Raw genomic sequence first — 23,941 nt, 5'->3', positions numbered from 1 at the left:
CTTGTTAAATGACAGTCCTGATGGTGAGATAGGTGCTCTGTAGAGATGGGACGTTCAACTCACCTCACATTCGACGCTAATCCTTGTCATCGCCAACTCGGCTGTTAGCTAGAACTGTTCTTCTACTGACGCCAACATTGTTCCTGATGACTCACGAGAGAGAATAGAGTAGAGGAAGGCACTTCGAACTACATCTGACTCAGCACCCAAAGTAGTGAGTCCGTTCAGCCACTGTCAGCAGGAACAATCAACAGATGAGGCGTCATGTGTGATTGATGATGTGCCAGTCATGTCGTTAAATGAGACACTCCTGGGAGGGGAGGCGCTTTAGCCTTGGTCGTCTGTTTTCATTGACCTCCCTCTCTCAAGCTGAGCCCTGCCTTCACCCCTGCGATGACACCACACACACACACACACACACACACACACACACACACACACACACACACACACACACTGTATCATGTGTAACCAACACCATTGTTGTGTAGGTCCTGGTGCCTGGTAGGCAGAAGACGGTGGTCCTCCAGCCTCTCTTGTCTGACACCCAGTATAAGGTCAGCGTTGGCCCCATCTACGCTGACGGACAGGACGGCATCAGCGCGTCCGTTCTGGGCGGCACACGTGAGTCTAACCTCCCTTCTGATGGGTCTGTAGCTGCGTCGTTCCTTAACACTAGAACAGCCGTGCCTAGTTCACCTACTATAAGAGCCGTCTTTACAATGGGAAGCTGCTACTTACACACAAAGACCACTAGTTGGTGCCTCTTGTAAATTAGCCTGCCTCCTACGCAGACAAACCGCAAAATAGCTTTATACTAGCTTATCCTGATGTGATTTTGAAAATGTAAGGATACTCAGTGGTAGAACGCACATATCTAGGAAAAGTCATGAAAGGAGGGTCCTGAAATTTGAATGAGTGCAAAGATATAAACATTTTTGTACTGACTTGGTCAAATGACCCCACCCATGGCTGTTCTAGTGTTAAGCCCGGTTCATTGTCATCACCCTCGAAGAGGAATGTAATTGGGCATGGCAATAAATATTGATTTTCTCCATTAATAAGCTTAATGAAAGCCATTCATAACTCGCAGCGATTCTCTTTCCAGTAACGCGCCACTGAAACGTCCTTCACTTCCTGTGTTGTAATTGATTATGTACACCATTCACTAAATTATTACCTATGACTAGCAATCTAGGGTTGTCTCCACTCTTTACACTTCAAATTGAAGTGTCACTGTGGGCATAACTCACATTTTAAAGGCAGGAGTGCAGTTCTTCGGCCAGGTTGTATTTCAAACGAAACCCTCTTGTAAAACTCAGTAGTTGATAAATCATCGCAACAGCAAACGTACGTATAACTTTAATCACTTTAAATATTTTGGATGGATGAGATTGTGGTTTGCACATCAGCGCATCAAGAACTGTATGTATCCCATGTTGCTCATCACAGTGAACACGGGCAAATGTCTCCACTTTTCTGTTTTTGGCAGTGCCCCTCACGGCTCCTAGCAACCTGAGGGTGTCTGAGGAATGGTACAACCGCTTCCGTATCACCTGGGACTCCCCTCCCTCTCCCACCATGGGCTACAGGGTCATCTACCAGCCCACCTCTGGTAAGAACAGACCTGCTCCAATACAGACCTCCCCCAATACAGTCCTCCCCCAATCTCAGACCTCCCTCAATACAGACCTCCCCAATACAGACCTGCTCCAATACAGACCTCCCAATACAGACCTCCCCAATACAGACCTCCCCAATACAGACCTCCCCAATACAGACCTCCCCCAATACAGACCTGCTCCAATACAGACCTGCTCCAATACAGACCTGCTCCAATACAGACCTGCTCCAATACAGACTTTCCCCAATACAGACCTGCTCCAATACAGACCTCCCCAATACAGACCTCCCCAATACAGACCTCCCCCAATACAGACCTCCCCCAATACAGACCTCCCCAATACAGACATCCCCAATACAGACCTGCTCCAATACAGACCTCCCCAATACAGACCTTCTCCAATACAGACCTCCCCAATACAGACCTGCTCCAATACAGACCTGCCCCAATACAGACCTCCCCAATACAGACCTCCCCAATACAGACCTGCTCCAATACAGACCTCCCCAATACAGACATCCCCAATACAGACCTCCCCCAATACAGACCTGCTCCAATACAGACCTGCTCCAATACAGACTTCCCCCAATACAGACCTGCTCCAATACAGACCTGCTCCAATACAGACTTCCCCCAATACAGACCTGCTCCAATACAGACCTCCCCAATACAGACCTCCCCAATACAGACCTCCCCAATACAGACCTGCTCCAATACAGACCTCCCCAATACAGACCTCCCCCAATACAGACCTCCCCCAATACAGACCTCCCCCAATACAGACCTCCCCAATACAGACCTCCCCCAATACAGACATCCCCAATACAGACCTCCCCAATACAGACCTCCCCCAATACAGACCTGCTCCAATACAGACCTGCTCCAATACAGACCTCCCCAATACAGACCTCCCCAATACAGACCTACCCAATACAGACCTGCTCCAATACAGACCTCCCCAATACAGACCGTCTCCAATACAGACCTCCCCAATACAGACCTGCTCCAATACAGACCTCCCCAATACAGACCTGCTCCAATACAGACCTCCCCAATACAGACCTGCTCCAATACAGACCTGCTCCAATACAGACCCCTCCTAATACAGACCTCCCCAATACAGACCTCCCCCAATACAGACCTCCCCCAATACAGACCTGCTCCAATACAGACCTGCTCCAATACAGACCTGCTCCAATACAGACCTGTGTAGGAGTGACGGCAATAACTGGACGATGTAGTCGGTTTGCCGGTAGAAAAACAATCATGTGCTTTATTCTCACTCTCTGCATGCGTACTGACAACAACAACATTCATCCATCTTTGTCCCACTTATATCCCGTCATATCACCCGCTAAGCAACCTGGGTGATTGAGTAAACAAAAACATATCAACAGTGCTTTGTACAGGCTGGAACGCCGTGAATTACGAATACTCTGCTCACTAACGAGCGGTCACTACACACGTCCCCCCAGAATTCACAAGAACCGGCCCCAAAAAACGGTCAGGGACTCTGATAACTCGCCCAAAGCGACTCTGGCGCCCTTGAGCAGGCACAGGAGACCGAGGCAGGGGAAAAACAACAGGCGGACGTTTGGCCGGCCTCGGACGGCAGGGCAGGGGGTCTGCAGGAGCTAGGGTCGGGACTGTTTTAACAGGGGGGCGACCGCGGCGGGGCGGGTGGGCCACCTCGATGGGACGGTCCAAGTCCAGATGAGCTGGCTTAAGGCGATCCACCGAGATGCGTTCCTTACTACCCCCCATGTCGATAATAAAGGATTTGTCGCCTGTCTCCACGACCCGGTAGGGACCATCATAGGGCGGTTGCAGAGGGGCTCGATGGGCGTCTTGGCGGATAAAGACATACCCCGCTGCCTTCAGATCAGGCGGGACACGTACCTTAGGAACGCCATGGCATGAGGTAGGGATCGGCCGGAAGGACTTGGCCTTGTCCAGCAGCGCACTTCGCTGTTCTGGTGCTGACCAGGGGACCGTAGCACAGGGGAGGAAATCCCCCGGAACCCGGAGGGGTTGGCCGTACACCAGCTCAGCAGAGGACGAAAGGAGGTCCTCCTTAGGTGCAGTACGGAGTCCCAGCATCACCCAAGGAAGCCTGTCGACCCAGCCGTCGCCCCGGAGATCGGCTTTAAGGGCAGCCTTCATGGACCGGTGAAAACGTTCACACAGGCCATTGGCCTGTGGGTGGTAAGCCGTAGTGCGGTGGAGGGAGACACCCAGCTGCTGAGTAATGGAAGTCCATAAGCCAGAAGTGAACTGGGCCCCCCGATCAGAGGAAAGGTCTGAGGGGACCCCAAACCGGGAGACCCAGGTGCCGATGAATGCGCGGGCCACCTCAGCTGTGGTAGTCTCCGTCAGTGGGACGGCCTCTGGCCAACGGGTGGTCCTGTCCACCATCGTCAGAAGGTGAGTGTACCCCCTGGAGGCGGGAAGGGGACCCACCAGATCAATGTTGATATGGTCGAAGCGTCTTTCTGGGACCGTGAACCGCTCCAGCGGGGCCTTAACATGACGATGGACCTTCGCACGTTGGCATGGCACGCAGGTCTTGACCCACCCACCAATGTCAACCTTCATCCTGGGCCAGACGAATTTCGCCGCAATCAGGCGCTGCGAAGGTTTCCTGCCTGGGTGTGAGAGGCCATGTATGGCCTCGAAAACTTGCCGTCTCCATGCATGTGGAACCACGGGGCGCGGCTGCTCCATGGACACGTCACAAAGCAGCGTTGTGCCGTCGTCACTGAAGGGGATGTCCGCCAACTGGAGGCCAGAAACTTCAGTCCTGCATGCCTGGATGTCTGGGTCCGAAACCTGATCCGCAGCCATATGGGCGTAGTCGATGCCGAGGTGGACAGCCCCGATAGTGGCACGAGAGAGGCAGTCAGCTACAGGGTTGTCCTTCCCCGCCACATGCCGAATGTCTGTAGTGAACTCGGAGATATAAGCCAGATGACGCTGCTGCCTGGCAGACCACGGCTCCGACACCTTAGCCATGGCAAAAATCAAGGGTTTGTGGTCCACAAAAACTGTGAATGGACGAGCCTCCAGCAGGAAACGGAAGTGCCTGACTGCCAAGTACAGAGCGAGGAGCTCTCGGTCAAAGGTGCTGTATTTTTGCTCACTGGAGCGGAGTTGTCGGCTGAAAAATGCCAGGGGTTGCCAAACCCCCTTGACCAGCTGTTCGTAAACGCCTCCAACGGCATAATCTGAGGCATCAGTTGTCAAGGCCACGGAAGCTTCAGGCACGGGGTGAGTCAGCATGGTCGCGCTTGCGAGGGCTTCCTTGGTGTCTGAGAATGCCTTTGACATTTCGTCGGACCATGCGATGATGTGCTTAGGGGTCTTGTCCTTGAGAGCCCCATACAGGGGTCGCATTAGGTGGGCAGCCTGGGGGATGAATCGATGATAGAAATTCACCATCCCCAGGAACTCCTGTAAAGCTCTAATGCTGGTAGGGCGTGGGAGCTGCAGCACAGCGTCCACCTTTGATGGCAGCGGGACCGCCCCAGCAGTAGTGATGTGGTGGCCGAGGAAATCCATGGCAGGCAGTCCAAACTGGCACTTTGCTGGGTTGATGATTAATCCATGTTCCCGGAGGCGACTGAAGAGGAGACGGAGGTGGGATAGGTGCTCTGCCTTGGACGTGCTAGCTACCAGGATATCGTCTAGGTAGACAAACACAAAAGGGAGGTTGCCCAGCATGGCGTCCATCAACCTCTGAAAGGTCTGGGCAGCATTCTTGAGGCCAAACGGCATCCTCAAAAACTCAAAAAGTCCGAATGGTGTTATAACCGCTGTCTTGGGGACGTCCTGAGGGCTAACTGGCACCTGGTGGTATCCCCGTACCAAATCCACTTTAGAAAAAATAGACGCGCCCGCTAGATGGGCTGAAAAGTCTTGAATGTGTGGAACGGGGTAACGGTCAGGTGTGGTGACATCATTTAGACGCCGGTAGTCGCCGCACGGACGCCAGCCTCCGTTGGACTTGGGAACGAGATGGAGAGGCGAGGCCCAAGGACTGTCAGAACGGCGAATGATGCCAAGTGCCTCCATGGCTGCAAACTCCTCTTTCGCGATGGTGAGCTTGTGTGGGTCGAGGCGACGGGCCCTGGCATGCACTGGTGGGCCTTCCGTGGAGATGTAATGCATGACGCCGTGTTTGGTGGTAGCAGCCGAGAAGGTAGGTGTTGTGATGTCTGAGAACTCCAATAGAAGAGGAGAAAAATCGTCAGCCGGCGAGACAGCACTGGACAGCTTCATTGTGGCTGCGTCACTGCGCTCACATGACAAAGAGCCGAATGTCTCAGCGTTGACGAGTCGGCGGTTCCCCACGTCCACCAGGAGGCTGTTAGCGCAGAGAAAGTCAGCGCCTAAGAGGGGAGTAGACACTTTGGCCAACACAAAACTCCAGGTAAAACGCTGGTCAGCAAAACACAAACCCACAGTGCGCCTGCCGAAGGTAGCGATAGCACTGCCATTGGCAGCCTCAAGGGAGGGTCCTTGTTTCCCTGTTTTAATGTCTATTGCCGATACGGGCAGCACGCTCACCTGGGCACCTGTGTCACACAGAAAACGGCGGCCGGAGAGGGAGTCAGTGACGTACAGCAAGCCTGCAGAATGGCCGGCACCCACAGCTGCTAATGAGTGGCGGCCTGTGCGTTTCCCGACACACTGTAGTTGCATGGTGGTAGGCACTTCTTAGCTTTGTCCCCGAATTTCATATGGTAAAAGCACAACCCCGACGGCCTCACCCGTCGGGCCACAGCAGTAGCGGAGATGGAGAGTGGTTGGAACCCAAACTCATCCATGGTGGCTGTAAAACACTTCTTCCCAGCTGAGAAAAATATATCCGCTTCCTTGGCTAGCTGACGAAAGTCTGTTTTGATGGAATTAGCCATTGAAAAACGAACCTGGTCTGGTAACTGTTGCAGAAAAAGCTCTTTAAAAAGAAAACACGGCTGATGGTCGCCCAGCAAAGCTAGCATGTGGTCCATCAGTTCAGAGGGTTTCGTGTCACCGAGCCCAGGGAGAGAGAGGAGCTGGCGTGCACGTTCAGATTCAGACAAACAAAACGTATCTATGAGGTGCGCCTTCAAGGTAACATATTTGTGCTGTGCCGGTGGGTTTTCAATAAGACTCACCACTCTCGCTGCCGTTGAATTGGTTAAAGCTGCTACCACGTAGTAGTATTTGGTATGATCCACGGTAATATCCCTGAGGGCGAATTGAGCTTCAGCTTGTGCAAACCATGCGTTGGCATTTTGTTCCCAAAAAACGGGCAGCTTGAGTGAAACTGCGTTTGTTGTCATGTTCAAATGATCTCCGAAAACGTTCGAGAGAATGTCAGGGTCACCAATGTAGGAGTGACGGCAATAACTGGACGATGTAGTCGGTTTGCCGGTAGAAAAACAATCATGTGCTTTATTCTCACTCTCTGCATGCGTACTGACAACAACAACATTCATCCATCTTTGTCCCACTTATATCCCGTCATATCACCCGCTAAGCAACCTGGGTGATTGAGTAAACACAAACATATCAACAGTGCTTTGTACAGGCTGGAACGCCGTGAATTACGAATACTCTGCTCACTAACGAGCGGTCACTACACCTGCTCCAATACAGACCTGCTCCAATACAGACCTGCTCCAATACAGACCTGCTCCAATACAGACCTGCTCCAATACAGACCTCCCCCAATACAGACCTGCTCCAATACAGACCTGCTCCAATACAGACCTGCTCCAATACAGACCTGCTCCAATACAGACCTGCTCCAATACAGACCTCCCCCAATACAGACCTGCTCCAATACAGACCTGCTCCAATACAGACCTGCTCCAATACAGACCTGCTCCAATACAGACCTCCCCAATACAGACCTCCCCCAACACAGACCTGCTCCAATACAGACCTCCCCAATACAGACCTCCCCCAATACAGACCTGCTCCAATACAGACCTGCTCCAATACAGACCTCCCCAATACAGACCTCCCCAATACAGACCTGCTCCAATACAGACCTGCTCCAATACAGACCTGCTCCAATACAGACCTCCCCCAATACAGACCTGCTCCAATACAGACCTGCTCCAATACAGACCTGCTCCAATACAGACCTGCTCCAATACAGACCTCCCCCAATACAGACCTCCCCAATACAGACCTGCTCCAATACAGACCTGCTCCAATACAGACCTCCCCAATACAGTCCTCCCCAATACAGACCTGCTCCAATACAGACCTCCCCCAATACAGACCTCCCCCAATACAGTCCTCCCCAATACAGACCTGCTCCAATACAGACCTCCCCAATACAGACCTCCCCCAATACAGACCTCCCCCAACACAGACCTGCTCCAATACAGACCTGCTCCAATACAGTCCTCCCCAATACAGACCTCCCCAATACAGACCTGCTCCAATAAAGACCTCCCCCAATACAGACCTCCCCAATACAGACCTCCCCAATACAGACCTGCTCCAATACAGTCCTCCCCAATACAGACCTCCCCAATACAGACCTCCCCCAATACAGACCTCCCCCAATACAGACCTGCTCCAATACAGACCTGCTCCAATACAGACCTGCTCCAATACAGACCTGCTCCAATACAGACCTGTTCCAATACAGACCTGCTCCAATACAGACCTGCTCCAATACAGACCTGCTCCAATACAGACCTGCTCCAATACAGACCTGCTCCAATACAGACCTCCCCCAATACAGACCTGCTCCAATACAGACCTGCTCCAATACAGACCTGCTCCAATACAGACCTGCTCCAATACAGACCTGCTCCAATACAGACCTCCCCAATACAGACCTCCCCAATACAGACCTCCCCCAATACAGACCTCCCCCAACACAGACCTGCTCCAATACAGACCTCCCCAATACAGACCTCCCCAATACAGACCTGCTCCAATACAGACCTGCTCCAATACAGACCTGCTCCAATACAGACCTCCCCAATACAGACCTGCTCCAATACAGACCTGCTCCAATACAGACCTGCTCCAATACAGACCTGCTCCAATACAGACCTCCTCAATACAGACCTGCTCCAATACAGACCTCCCCAATACAGACCTCCCCAATACAGACCTCCCCCAATACAGACCTCCCCCAATACAGACCTCCCCCAATACAGACCTCCCCCAATACAGACCTCCCCCAATACAGACCTCCCCAATACAGACCTGCTCCAATACAGACCTCCCCAATACAGACCTGCTCCAATACAGACCTGCTCCAATACAGACCTGCTCCAATACAGTCCTGCTCCAATACAGACCTCCCCAATACAGACCTCCCCAATACAGACCTGCTCCAATACAGACCTCCCCCAATAGAGACCTCCTCAATACAGACCTCCCCCAATACAGACCTCCCCAATACAGACCTGCTCCAATACAGACCTCCCCAATACAGTCCTGCTCCAATACAGAACTCCTCCAATACAGACCTGCTCCAATACAGTCCTGCTCCAATACAGACTTCCCCAATACAGACCTGCTCCAATACAGACCTCCCCCAATACAGACCTCCCCAATACAGACCTCCCCAATACAGACCTGCTCCAATACAGACCTCCCCAATACAGACCTCCCCAATACAGACCTGCATTATACTCTCACCAAATAAGACTAATCAGAAGAGAACTTTAACATTAAGGATTTAATGTATTATCTATGTGTTTTTGTCCTCTCACCTTTGAGAAAGATTGAAGAGTTTCCTTTAAGACGAGTTAGAAGACTTGATATTTCCATGACTGTTAGAGGGAGGCATAACATCATTATTCTGTCGGCAGTTTGAACTATAAACAGACGCCTTGATTTGGAATACCAATTGGGCAAAGAGTCGCTCAGCTCTGTTTTCTACATAAAAGCTACAGAGGAAAGTAGAAACAAGAAAGTTTGTGCGAGTCTCTGTTTTCTATTAAAAGCTCTTAAAATTGCTTTGTGGCTCAGTGAAATTGGTCCTCCACCTAGATTTAATGCCTTCTAAAACAAGAAAAACAGGGAGCTCTGCAGACTGTAACAAGAGATTTGATTGGTCTTACGATAAATGCTCTATGCTACACTCTACTAGACCATTCTCCCTCCCTTCTCCCATTCTCCCTCTCTCTCCCTTCTGACTGTCCAGTTTGATTTGGTTGAAAAGGTGTGAAGTGTTCTATTCACTGAGGTAGTTGCTTACTTGTGTGTGTGTGTGTGTGTGTGTGTGTGTGTGTGTGTGTGTGCGTGTGTGCGTGTGTGCATGTGCGTGTGTGCATGGATGTGCGTCTATAACACCTTTTTGTCATGGGGGGTATTTGTCATGGGGGGTTCTAACATGGACCATCCCTCCAGTGTCAGGGCCTGCTCTAGAGACCACAGTGGGGGACGACGTCAACACCATGCTGATCCTGAACCTGCTGAGTGGGACAGAGTACAGCGCCAGGGTCATCGCCTCCTACGCCACAGGCACCAGTGAACCTCTCACGGGCGTCGCCAAGACATGTAAGGGGCCGCCTGGCTCTGCTGTTTGTAGAGTAGCAGTTGTTTTTCATTTTGTGAGATTCTTGCCAGTAAGAATGTTCCTACTTTGAATATGAGGTTTTGTTCATGTCACCCTAATTCATTGATTTCATCAACTGACCAGTGTGTGCATTAGGCTTCCCATTCTTCAATTCATGTTCTTTCTCTTTTCTTTTGCCATAATGCAACGCCTGTCAAGATTTAAGATATTTAGTTACGATATTATAGTATTACTGATGCAATCAGGTTCCTTTTCTTTGAAGATTCTTCTTCTTTGATGGACAGCTAACAATGTTAATATTCACACAGACAGTCAGAGTAATGACACATCTTTGCATATAAATGTAATATCAGCAGGTGCATCACATCATAGCACATGCTTTTGAGCTTTTCTCATCAAAAGCAAATAGATTTGCTTTCCTATAAAGTCCTCTGGCAATATATATAACAATTCTGCTGTGTCACCACCTAAAAAGAGCAGTGTTTTCATTTCAGCTTAGTAAAATGAGCCAGCCACGATTCTGAGATATCTGCTCACAACTGGCAGATCCAGGCTATAAATCCACTCTGTTCCTCTGTAATTGGAGGGTGGACGGTGCTGTGGAATAGTACAGTACAGTTCACATCTCTCTATATAATTATATCAGCATATCCATGATGAGTCATATCAATATTTCATGCATTTCAATTTGACCTTTAAATAATTAAATGCACAATAGACAATTTTGCCTAGTTTTCTGTTTCGCAGGTCTCCTTCCTAGTGAGCCAGAAGTTGTCCATGCATACATACAGCTCATTAACGCCGGTTACATAAGCATGTTAAAGGGTGTCATCTGCATTATTCACAAGGAGAAAGATAATCCACCTGCCATATGTTTTCTGTAGACTTTCTGTCTTTGAGAAAAAAATCGTTTTGAGGGCTATTGTAGCTATAGAACGTGATACAATACATCTGTTGTGCTATATGTCACACTTTGGCAGCTTTGTGGCTCCTTTCCATCGTCTAGTCTATCTGCCCTTGAAATCTACATTTTATGTTAAAGAGGCATTGGTGATAGATGAGATTCTAGCTAGGAGAAAGCTGAAGCTGTATCAACTATGTATTGTCTAATTCGTTGGGAGCAACTTTTGTGATGGCTATGTAGAAATACACTTTTGGGTTTTGGGGAATTGGGGAATAGATTTGAACTTACAGTACTCTATCAACCCGTTGTATTCAATGTATCACATTTGTTAAGATTCATAGCCCTCCCTATGCCACAAGTAAGTGTTGAATAGGCTGCAGTTATTTGCTGATTCCATATTGATTCTTCCCTTGAATAATAATGAGCTTTTTATTGGAGTAGATAGATAGAATGAATTCCTTTGAGGCACATACACAGCCTGGTTGAGTGTGTCTCTTATGAAACTTAATGACCCTATCAGCTTCCTTCTTGTTTTCTGTGCATTTTTCCATGTTATTAGGTTCTGTTTTCCACGTTGGTTCATTCATGGTGTGTTCCTCTCCCCTCTCAGTGTACCTGGGCGTGGCCAACGTGAACACGTACCAGGTACGTACGACCAGCCTGTGTGCCCAGTGGCACCCTCACCCCCAGGCCTCCCTCTACAGAGTCATCATCGAATCTCTGCTCAGTGAGTACACTTCCTGCTTCATCTGATGTACCTGTGAATAGGAAGATTACAGCTGTAATCAAGTTATTTATGTTAACACCGGCCCACTGTGCCTTTTTTACATGATGCCATAGAATCAACATGAAGAGTTGTTGTCTCGCTGATGCAAACCGACAGAGTTACTGCTCCACTTCAACGCACCGAGGCTTGCGGACTTCTTTGTTTTATTGCCTCGCTTATTTCCATCTCCCAAACCTTACGCGCTAGCTTATCTCAGAATCCACCCAATCTGGTACTCCTTTCTCCCTGTGAATGCTTGACGGCAGCCCTAAGCACAGGAGATTTGATATCTGTACTAATATTAAAAGCACATCCAGCCTCTAGTCCTTCCGCGTGCGTCTGCTCTGTCTGAGCTTTCTCAGACATTACTTTTTTATCACAGGTATTACAGGAGCCGGTTTGAGTGACAGCCACAGCATTGTGTTGTGTTCCAACTGTAATACTAAACATTGTCTTATTTCCACTACCAGTCCACAGTAATGGAGGTGGTAGAGAAGGACACACGTCTTGTGTGTCAGTGTGTGTTCCCACAGAATCTGTTACGGTTGGTTATGAACCATGATTTGCTGCAAGCATCCTTGGCTATGTGAGCTTCATAATGAATGTGTATGGGGATATTAAAAGTGCACTGAAGTTCTATTATATTTTGTTGTTTTCGTAATTTTGAGACGTCTCTCTTTGTAAGACTTCACCGGTAATACATTTTCCCCTCCGCTAAAATGCTTTTCTTGCAAATCAAATACTTCCTGTAAGTAAGAACTTGGTATTTGGTGAGATGGTATTGATGTTTTAGCTAAGACGTTGGATATCTTTTTCTCCTGAGAAGAGCTTTATACAAGGCTTTAAATGAAAATGTCTTATCCAATTGTTTAATCGGTAGAGGAAACCAGTCACATAAGTCAGGGTACCTACTGTATTTGCTTTATCCCCTTATTGGATTAGGATTGTTGTGGTCCATTATACTCGTTATTATGTGGAAGCATTTTGATTGTAAACGAGAACCCTCATAAATCTTTTCGTAAATGGGATGCAGTGATATGATATGCCTGATCTGTTTCCAATAACAGAATGAGATTCTGCAGTTTAAGCAGTTTTGTCGGAAAATGAGAAAAATCTGTGCCTCCTTTTCCAGCTCCAGCTACTATAACAGTAATCTGGTCCCATGGAATTCCTGGTCTTCCTAACAAAAGTCATTCATTGTCCCCATAGAGGCCGATGGATTACAGTTAAATGAAGATGTATGAGGGAGTTCTAGCGGGATATTAACGTCGCGATAGGAAAGATACAGTATTGCCTCCGTGCCAGACGAAGGAAGGAAATCCCTGGAAGGAGATTTTGGAATAAGAATCCAGGAGCGGAGAGACTAGAGGAGGCAGATTTCCAAACCCCCTTCATTTGATTCCCTCTCCCCGGACTGAGACACGCAGGGTCCCTGGATAGCTGAGCAGCCAGGCACACGGTTCATGTTAGATCCACTGGCCCAGCTGGCTGGCTGCTCAATAAGTCCCGGCTAAAGCTTTTTCACAAAGGGGTCGTATCCGAGGATTTGTCATTTATATTTTGGCAAGAAGACACCTTGGGAAAATAATGACTTTAATGAAACTGATGAATGGGCACTATTCGTTTTTGGGACTGTTGTTTTGTTCTAATTCAGTGTTTGGTGTGAATGCTGACGTTAGTCGTTCACAATCTTCTTGTAGAGCGATCACAGCAGCATTTCCTTATACATTAGGCTCTTTCTGAAAAATGTAAAGAAATTTCAACGTCGTTGAAAATCAATGACACACTCGCTAGTCAAGTCAAAATATTGCAATGCAATGGATTCGGAGAGTAATCCCTACTGCTATCTAGTTAGTGTAGAGTAGTGGGCATTACTCATTGAATCCATTGCATTGCAATGTTTTGGCTTGACTAGCGAGTGTGTCATTGATTTTCAACAACGTTGACATTTATTTAAATTTTTCTGAATAAAAGTCTGGACATTTGGTCGGTTGACGACTTGGTCCCACTTTCACCAGCTGCTGTCACAAATGTTGGTGTCGTGGCCTGGGGTGGTCCAGTGGTCTAGCACTGCGGTCTACAGTGCACACATATGCCCATGTCGGCATGGGTTCGAATCTGGCCCGTGCCCTGCTGACATGCCCTCTCTGACTTTCCTGTCTGTCTTCACTATATCTGTCCAAAAAACTCAGAAAAAAATTACTTTAAAAATGTTGGTGTCAACTTCCAGTTTTGTTTTTTTCAGATGGGCAGAGACAGGAAGTCAGTGTTGGCGGCGGGACATCCAGGCACTGCTTCTACGACCTGGCTCCTAACACCCGGTACAAGATCACTGTGTACACCCAGCTCCAAGAAATGGAGGGTCCTGCTGTCACCGCCACGGACACAACACGTACGTGTCAACCCAAGTTAACCCATCAAATGTTCTCAACTGTGGCTAAATAGAGCTCCTGGCCAGTGCCATGGATTGGGAGTTTCCCTGGAGATAATTAGGCTGAGGTTTTCTGATAGATCGATGTGACAAGAACACAACACATCAATTTCATTGATTCACTATAGAAGTGATGTCAAATTAAATATATTAATGAACTAAATAACCTTGATCATTCATGTGAGCATCCATGCCAACTGCCCAAAGACAGCAGGCACTCTGACTATAACCTTGAATGTTTGTTTCGGCTCAGTGCCTGTCCTATAGACCAGCTCAGTGAATGGATAACCTCATTTCGTCCCTTAAAATACGTCTTCCCATAGCTGCCTGCAGTAAGAGCCACAGCTCATTGCACCTGCCTCTTCACCCAGCATAAGCGTCACTTAGTAGCAACAATATCAGGCCAATGATGCAGGCTATTGGCGAAGCAATGAGGTGGGGAGAACTCTACCTTCAGGGACAAGAAGTGCTCACTCAATGTCAGGGATACGGATATCACCGTCCCTCAGGAGGGCTTTACACTGCTGCAGCTAGATATAGTATTTGCGCTGAGATCTCCCACCACCAGAGCAATACCGCCCTTGCTTATCGGAAGAAGAAAAAAAGAGTGTGTCTGTGTATGTGTGTGTGTGTGTGTGTGTGTGTGTGTGTGTGTGTGTGTATGTGTGTGCATGCACGCGCGTGTCTGTGTGTAGTTGTGCAGATAAAGAAGCCGATGGATCTGCCATCATGATTAATGTGCTTGGCCCGTGTCTATGTCTAGTTCCTGCCCCCACCCAGCCACCGACGACACCCCCCACGACGCCCCCCCTCCCGACCATCCCACCTGCTAAAGAAGGTGAGAGAGAGAAATCCTGCCTGTGTCCACAGCCCCTCACGCTGATCTCACTGTAGTCTGACCTTTCTCAAACCCACAGTACATCTCTCATGACAGGTGACCTTTCCTCGATGTTCTACCGTGCATATCATGCAGAGCTATAAATATGTCTTAACTTTTACCAAATGAACCACATCATACATTATCACGTCACTGTATAAGTACTGTAGTTTGTGTTATTTCTGAGCAGAACATATCACTAAAGAAGACACACCTCTATTCTTCTTGGCTCATCTTATCAAACATTTGCAGTGCAGCTCAAACAAGTGCCAGTCTATATTTACCAAGCATCTTTGCATGCATTAGTTATCACGTTAGCCTCGTCTTTGTCCTCTGTTGATCTTCATACAATACAAAACATGGTAGGCAGAGACAACCCGCTGTGGTTTTATATACATTCTTAGCAAATTTGTGAACATGAACTTCAGCTTTTGAAATAACTCAAACTTCCTCAGAGGGTGAATAGAATAATTAAGAGAACATGAAAGCTGCAGGCTGAGGATGTTCTGCCCCTAAAATAGTGCTACAAAAAGCACTATTTTAGGAGGAGAACATCCTCAGCTTGCAGCTTTCAAGGATGTATTCATAGAAAAGATATCAAGGATGTTTCTTTGGGGAATTTTTTGAGGATCTGTACGTTTGATAATGTCTCCCAACTGCTAATACTGAGAAGACAGATGTTTCTACAACAACGGCTCCGAATCAAGGGCTTCTGTCGATGTCTGCAGCGTTTGATTACTTCACCTGAAGAATTCTGTCATAATCCTAAGCACCTAAAGACTAAACACAATCCCCCGCCGCTTGGGATTTGTACAAGTCAATTTATGAGTCAATAATTCTCACTTTCTGACCTGATTACTCACAGCCCTTCAACCCAGCTAAATAGACTAACCATTATTTACATTCTGTGAGTGCTGCAGTCTGTCCCCGGCTAAGACAGCTGGATGTTAATTAGCAGGCCTTATCTGGCTGATTGTAGAACAAGCTAGTGCTGTTGTACAGTAAGAGACAGGGGTGTGGATGGTTCTTCTCCAGCTGGCCTGCTGTCGTCTAATCAGATGTTGCAGATGCTTCTGTCCCTCTGTCTACTGTGTGTAACTCTGCGCCCACATCCCTCTGTGTCCTCATCCCAGTCTGCAAGGCTGCCAAAGCCGACCTGGTCTTCTTAGTGGACGGCTCGTGGAGCATCGGAGACGACAACTTCCAGAAAATCATCCGCTTCCTGTACAGCACGATGGGGGCTCTGGATTTGATTGGCCCAGATGGCACACAGGTAAGTTAATTGAGAACGTCTATATTTTAGACTCTGTTACTAATGGATTTACCCAGTGAAGCCACAGTGCGAATATACATTTCACATGCAGGGCGAAGGGGATCATTTCCTCTAGTTACTTCATCCCATTTAATGCCGCAGCACTGATCCTTGAGAAAGCAAAGTTATGTGAGTCGCTCGTCCAGTACAGTATACACACACAGGGCGAGATTATTAGGTTAGATAAAGCCTTTGCCAACATCATCACCAAAATGGCCACAGCCCGTTTTGAGAACCATTATCCTGAAATAGTCTGGCGTCTAGACGTTCCAGAGAAGGCCCATAGATCATCATCAAGACTCCTCTTTCAACCGTTCAGGGACCATTAAGTTAGAGCTGTTGACTTATTATTGACACAAGGCTGCATTACAAAACTCCTCAGTATCCACTTACTTTATTATAAGGAGATGATGGGTCGGAGAGGAACGTGAGGAGTGCTGTGCAGGCCGGTCCAGAGCTGACGTAGTCTGCTCTCAGACAAGACAAAATAGAAACGCAGAGGTTCTGTGAGAAGGGCCACAGTCCAGGAAGAGGAGGGGGAGAGGGGATACATTTATCAGGAGCAGAATAACAGAGTCTTATTTAGCCAGGCCCTCGCCAAAAAACAGCGCATTAAGCAGCGGGTTGTGATGAAGGTGATTATCTCTCTGTGACAGGTTGCCATCGCACAGTTCAGCGACGACGCCAGGACGGAATTCAAGCTCAGCTCCTACAGCAACAAGGAAACGCTGCTTGACGCCATTCAGCGTATTTCGTACAAGGGAGGAAACACCAAGACAGGCATGTATTACCATTCTCTACACACAGCTGGATGCTGTGGGAGATCAGGACGGCCTGGCCTTCATCCCAGGGGGTCTTCAACCTTATTCCCTGTGATGGAGGAGGTGGGGAAACAGGTGCTTTAATTGCCAACAAGACAGAAAGCTGGCTGGCTGGCTAGCTCATGTGTCCTTTGTGTGGATAGATGGAAATATCATGGTTGAACTCGCGCTGCATTTTCTAAATGTATTCTCCACAAGTTGAAAAAGATATTCTTATTTTCATTATGTCCTAGAAGGGGCTATTACTTTTTCGAGGTGTGTGAGAGAAATATTCTATCATTTGTTTTTTTCTTTCTTTTTTTCCCGTCTTATTCTTGCATTTTGCTCAGTGACTTTGCAGACTAATCTTGCCGGAGTGTCTGAAATGAAACACCTTGCCTGCACATGCTGGCTGTGCTGGAACTCCACCAGGCAGCTGGTCCCTCCTAGGGGCTGGGAGGACTACCCACAGTGAAGATGTTTGCACTGGCCACAGAGCAGAGAGTCTGTTTAAGCTCAGGGTGTGACATCCCTTTGGTGTTCTGTTCGTGTCTGTGCTCCATGTGTTACCACACATATTGATTTGACTGGGATTTCACTATGCATTTATTCATTAAGGCTTTAAGGCTGGCTGTCTTCTCATTGGGAGCTGGCAATGATTGATTTCCAGGAGCCGGAGTATTAGCGCTAATCCCGAACTGTGGTTTATATATTCATACTGAGGGGATGAAACAGGGGATCAGGATGATTGGCCTCATTCTTTTTTTTTTTTAACCACCAGTCTCACCCAGTCTCTGAGCCCTCGGTAACACCAAGGAAGGTGCCGGAGCCTCCAATCTGGTTACATGAAACAGATGTCGTGTTTGCTGAACGTCTCCAACTGCGCCCCAACGTGTGGTTGTTTACGTTACAGTAGCTTTCTGGTCTCGGTTTGAGGAGTTTTTTCGTCAACATCTTGAGGCGACGCCACAGGAATGAACCTGAGAATTTGTGAAATAAATGAATTTCACATATTCGGGAGACGGACGTTTGATTGATGATGTGGTATTCAGCTCAGGACCCCGGCCGTCGCCGGCGGGGAGCAGCACTGCTCTGTGTTCCTAATAGAGGCCGTCGTCTCTTCACACCCGGTTGGATATTGTTTTTCCAATTTGACCCTGTTTAATATAATGAAAATTTGAAACAGATATAACTCATCATTTTCAAAGACTGATGTTTACTAGGTCTGTCTGTGATTTGTCTTTTTCTGACAGGAGGTGTAATAAAACCTCAGAGAGACAGCTGGAGGAACCAGCCAGCCATAGCGCCAGCCACCCAGATTAGATTTGTTGCAAAGTACCCCCGTAATGCCTGTGCCTTACACGCCCTTGCAGCCACATATTTTATTCAGAAAAGTCCCAGGGTGGCTGTTTTAAGAGCTGCTATTACGGAGTAACCTTAGACATTAGGAAGATATTAGAAATGCAAATTGGGAATGAAAAGATCTGCGATGATTCCCCTCCTGCTTTGCTCTTCCAACGGACCGCTGCCCTCGGTGGTGAAAAGATTCTTTTTTTTATTTTTACCGTAATTCTGCAGCGAATGGGTGTCTGGGGTCCCTTAAACGTGGTCCCTGTCTGTCATGGTTTAAGATTACATGAGACAGGCTGTTACATCCTTGTTGAATGTCTCCCATGACTTGAACATCTCAACTACCTCAATAATGAGAGTCGAAAGAGCTGTATATGCAAAAAAAAAAAAAAAAATTCTGCATACAAAGTGTGATGTATCAAACTCCCCATATCCCTCTCTTATCCATCCAGGACGAGCCATCAAGCATGTCAAGGAAGCCATCTTCACCCACGACGGCGGTGTGAGGAGGGGCGTCCCCAAGGTCCTGGTGGTGCTCACGGACGGCCGCTCCCAGGACGACGTCAACAAGGTCTCCAAGGAGATGCAGGTGGAAGGTGTGTACCGAACCATCCGGTGGCCTCATAGAAACCTACAGTCAAGTCAAACACCTGAACGATGATTTAAAACCTTACAAACGGTTCCCTTCGTAGGCTACATCATCTTTGCCATCGGCTTTGCTGACGCGGACTACGGCGAGCTGGTGAACATCGCCAGCAAGCCCAGCGAGAGACACGTGTTCTTTGTGGACGATCTGGACGCCGTGAAGAAAATCGAGGAACAGCTAATCACTTTCGTGTGCGAGGCTGCGACTGCGAGTAAGCGCGCGCAACTTTTTTCATAGACGAATAGAGGATATGTTAATGTGTTTCCTTGGAGAAGATTAATCAACATTTAGATCGTTCTTTATCCGAGAATTATTCGTTTGTGTGTTAACTACTAAGTGATGAACGGCAGTGCTTAATTGCTGATAATGATAATGATTATTTAATGGAAAAACTCTGTGTTTCAGCTTGTCCATCTGTTCTGATGAGTGGCAACACCATGACAGGTAAGTCATGTGTGCCAACATGCATGTGTGCACTGCTTTGTCACGCAGTGTGCTTATCCATCTTACTTATACCAAACTCTCCTCCTCTTCAGTCTTTATCAAACCATCCCACTTATTCATTCAAAGGATATCTCCTAGCTGTTATCATCCCTCCCTACTGCATTATCTTGAGCGGCAGGAAATACAGTGTGTGCTCCCAATCAAGAAACAGAGAGATAAAGCCTGTAGTCCAGGAGGCTCTCTCTCCCGTCTCTCTTTAGAAGGGAGTCTCTCCTAGACAGAGAGAACGCAGGCAGCTCTGGCCCCCGTAGGGAGGCTGAGCTGCTGTGATGAAGCTGTGTGTGTGTGTGTGTGTGTGTGTGTGTTTTTCTTTTCACTCCTCAGGATTCAGGATGATGGAGATGTTCGGCCTGGTTGAGAAGGAGTACAGCAGTCTGCCGGGAGTGTCCCTGGAGACCGGCTCCTTCAACAATTTCCCCTGTTACAGACTGCACAGAGGCGCCCTCGTCTCCCAGCCCACAAAGTAGGTTCCCTCTGTCGCCTGCGAAGAGTCTATGCCCTCCTCCCCCTCCTCCTCCTCCTCCTCTTCCTCGGCTGGAGACTTGTAACATCAAGGGAGGGGCAACCCAAGTAGCTAGCAAGAGACAAACAGCCAAACTCTTTGAATTAGCAGCCAGCAATGCTCTCTAGGTCCCTCAAACAAAGCGATTGCCAAAGAAAATGACTTAGGGGCTACTAATCACGTGTGATGTGTTGCGTGTGCGGTGCGGTCTGTGATGACAGATGTACTTCTGCTCCAGCTCAGGATAATATTTAGCTTAGGCCCACTTTCATTCGGAGGGGGACAATGTTATTGCAATGGGGGGATTCAGCACCTTTAAATTGTTTAATGTCTTCAGGGTGACCTGTAAAGACCGGAGCCCAAATCCCAAACACCTTTCAGTCAAATACGGTGTCTCAAATGTCACCAGAAGGGCCATTATCATATCTGTCGTGTGATTATGACAAAAATATAATTGCCTTTTAAAAAATGGTGTTGACAAAGCTTTGGGTTCCCCAGGATTTTTTCGCCGCCAGGGTGCTCTGACCTGAATTGTTTGTCAAACGATTTCGGAGGAAATCTGAGCTTCACATTCCTAACGGTGGCTTCCTATTGCTGTGTATCAGGTATCTCCACCCTGAAGGCCTGCCGTCTGACTACACCATCTCAATACTGTTCCGCCTCCTGCCGGAGACCCCGCAGGAGCCCTTTGCATTGTGGGAGATACTAAACAAAGATAACGAACCCCTGGTGGGCGTCATCCTGGACAGTATGTATTGTCTCTGTCTGTTCACTTTCTTCTGTCTCTGTTCACCCCTGAGGCTGAAAGACAAGATTGACCACAGAGGACCGTCCAAGCCTCACAATCCATTCGAAACAATTGAGGGCTCTGGAATGGGATTCTGTGGAATGTACCCGAATGCATGGTTTAGAAATACTTTCTCTTATCTGTCGTCTTGGGTTTAGGGTTAGGGTTAGGTCTTGTATTTCAAGTATTACAAATAAAAAAATATTACAATGCACCTCTCTATTTTACTCGCATGTAGGACTATAAAAACGTTAACCATAAATCTGCTATCCCCCAGATGGTGGATCAACTCTAACCTTCTTCAACTACGACTACAAGGGAGACTTCCAAACGGTGACATTCGAGGGGCCTGACATCAAGAAGATCTTCTATGGCAGTTTCCATAAGGTCAGTATTCCTTCCCCATGACCATTCACTATCCCCCATGACTTCAGATCTCACGCGCATCATAAAGACATAGCGTGTCCAGATCTCAAATAGAGAATTCTGTAAAAAGTCAAGCCAGGAAATCAGCCCTTAGAATAAATGCCGAAACAACCACCACCCACCCCACCCCCCTCCATGCAGTCAAAAGGATTGTGAGAAGCCATCCGTCAGGCTCTTTCCTCATTGCCTTTTGTGCGGTGCGGCTGTTTTGAATGCATGCTAATGAATCCGGAGGCAGCAGTATATCTGGTTGTCATGCTGTCCACCGGAGGAGTTTATTCTCCCCTTAGACGGAATGACAGGCCATCTCCAGTGGAGAGGAGGTGCGTCGTACAGCCACACGTCCTGCTGTATTCTCCTCACATCGCTCAAGGTGTCTTTATATGTTAATCCGCCTCGGGCCAGGTACTCGCTGGCTGGCACCGAGAAGGGACCACTTTTATGGCCACACAATCTCCACGAGTCCCCACTATAATTTCCAGGAAACTGTAAATATGTTTATGAATAATGTTGCTGTACATCCTCGCAATGGTACAGTAATATGTGAAACGGATGATATCTCATCCCTCGCAGTTTGGGCTAGCCGTAAAGATTATTCTGATGGGGAAAGAGACGCGTTGACCTGAGCGTCTGTGACATTGCAAGAATCGAGCGTGTCTGCATTCCTCTCACGACGTCTTTTTTGTTTTCGACCAGTGACATTATGCAAGTTTAACTAACGGAGCAGATCTATCGGATCTACAGAGCTACCGAGTCGTTTTGTAAAGTTCCGAGTGCTGTTTTGTTTTTGCTTGACTTTTTCTTTTCTTTTTTCTCTGTGTGATTGGTTGGTTGGAGTTTCGAGATTAGCATAAAATGTCTCTGCTCACTCTCCTCAGTCATACTGAGGCATGGTACAGTAGAACTGTTTGATTTGGTAACTGGTAATCAGAAACACATTCTCTGACTTCTGCTGTGGCAAAGCAGAGCTTAGTGTTTATCCGCCCCCAGCTGAAACTGATTTTAAAAGTGTAAACCCACTGCCCTGCAACTGCCATCCCAGAATATTGCTGACCCCGTAACGTACAGACGCTTGAATTGTTATGACAGCTTTTAAACAAACTCTCACTGCAGGAAATTCTGATAATGTGTAGTTGAGGAGATGAGGCTATCAGTATTTCTGCTGATGTTCTACCTCTTCTCTAGTACGTACTTACTGTAAGTGGGGGGCTGCCCATTGGCATGGCAGTTCCTGTTACTGTAACAATAAATCATATAGTCTTCACATTCACATGGGTAATGAGAGGAGAGCTGGGGAGAATATGCTGATTCTTACTGTATCATCCACTGAATGTGTTTCTTTAAGCACATTGGTGTCAAGGGGGCCAATGTTTGGAATAAATTGAGACAAATGCTGTATTGTTGTTGTATATACAGTACGTATGCTTATACTGTTTTAAGTGCCTGTACACCAAGAGGTGTGGAGAGTTTTGAGTTGTTTACTGTACATCTGGTTTAAGTGTTATACATAAAACCACCTGAAGAGGAAGAATTTTAGCCGTGGAATAATATTATAAAGCCTCACTGACAGATTTAATGGCACAATTCTTTGTCTGATTTCGCCCCAAAGAAAGGAAAAATCTGGCAATATCATCCTAAAGAGAACCATGTTCTGTTGTATCCATGTATCCTCACTGAGTAATTGATGGTTTTATTTAATCCCCGTTGGAGGGTTCAGAATTCACTATGCCTCTGGTGTAAATATTCACTTTTCACTTTGTTGAACAGCAGTAGTTGACGCAGGGATGTTAGATTGAAAAAGCAAACAAACAAATGAAGCGCTGCGTGGTGCAGCAAGAGGAAGGGATGTCAGTGACATCCGCAGCATTAAAAACACAGGGTGCTGCATGAAATGGACTAATACATCATGTTGGCAAAGGAATTATACAGAGATTGATCAGGGGAGCCACCTGACCTGCGGGGCTCAGCAGAAAAAAACATCTAATCCTCCTCCACAGTCCAGGCCCTGAACACCACCATCACGCCCATCTCATTCTGGCATGTCACTTGCTTGGTTGCCTTGTAATTATGTTATTTGGGCCCTTGTATGCCTATAATAAGCACCAAATAGGTAGGAGAAATGTAGTACATTGCAATTTCGAGATATATAGCAATCTAAACAATACCCCATTTTCCATCACATCACAATGACCGGGACTAAACTGTGGGATCAATGCAGGGAGAAACCTCCCGTCATCGTTCTCCGCTCATTGCGTGCATCAATCAGACAGTTGTCTCTGCACGTTACCCCCCGCCCCCACAGCAGTGTTCCAATAACACTTCTCGGTCCCTCTTTATCTGCCTCTTAACGTCTAAGACCCACACTCTTTTTCACCCATTTATCTAATCTAATCTATATTTATCCATTTGTCTATTCTGATCTATCTCTATACCTATCTGTCTCTTATCTCTTTCCCTCTCTCCTCTCACC

The 23,941-nt window shown here is 47.5% G+C and overlaps 1 protein-coding gene across 1 annotated transcript in view; it reads left to right on the top strand.

Moving 5' to 3' along the window:
• col14a1a (collagen, type XIV, alpha 1a) overlaps positions 1–23,941 on the top strand; it is a 76,870-nt gene that overhangs the window by 24,522 nt on the left and 28,407 nt on the right. The window contains exons 16-29 of the mRNA XM_080540150.1: positions 492–624; positions 1,493–1,615; positions 9,998–10,147; positions 11,681–11,797; positions 14,082–14,228; positions 15,031–15,105; positions 16,278–16,417; positions 17,113–17,236; positions 19,059–19,202; positions 19,299–19,463; positions 19,658–19,696; positions 20,081–20,219; positions 20,864–21,006; positions 21,323–21,432. Of these exons, the coding sequence (XP_080396276.1) occupies positions 492–624; positions 1,493–1,615; positions 9,998–10,147; positions 11,681–11,797; positions 14,082–14,228; positions 15,031–15,105; positions 16,278–16,417; positions 17,113–17,236; positions 19,059–19,202; positions 19,299–19,463; positions 19,658–19,696; positions 20,081–20,219; positions 20,864–21,006; positions 21,323–21,432 (1,749 nt within the window). The remainder of the gene's footprint in view (positions 1–491; positions 625–1,492; positions 1,616–9,997; positions 10,148–11,680; positions 11,798–14,081; positions 14,229–15,030; positions 15,106–16,277; positions 16,418–17,112; positions 17,237–19,058; positions 19,203–19,298; positions 19,464–19,657; positions 19,697–20,080; positions 20,220–20,863; positions 21,007–21,322; positions 21,433–23,941) is intronic.

The sequence above is a fragment of the Nansenia antarctica genome (genome assembly GCF_963989245.1).
Source record: "Nansenia antarctica genome assembly, chromosome: 10".
NCBI classification, from domain to species: Eukaryota; Metazoa; Chordata; class Actinopteri; order Argentiniformes; family Microstomatidae; genus Nansenia; species Nansenia antarctica.
Note: the sequence above shows the minus strand (reverse complement) of the source record. Positions and strands in the feature narration are given on the sequence as shown.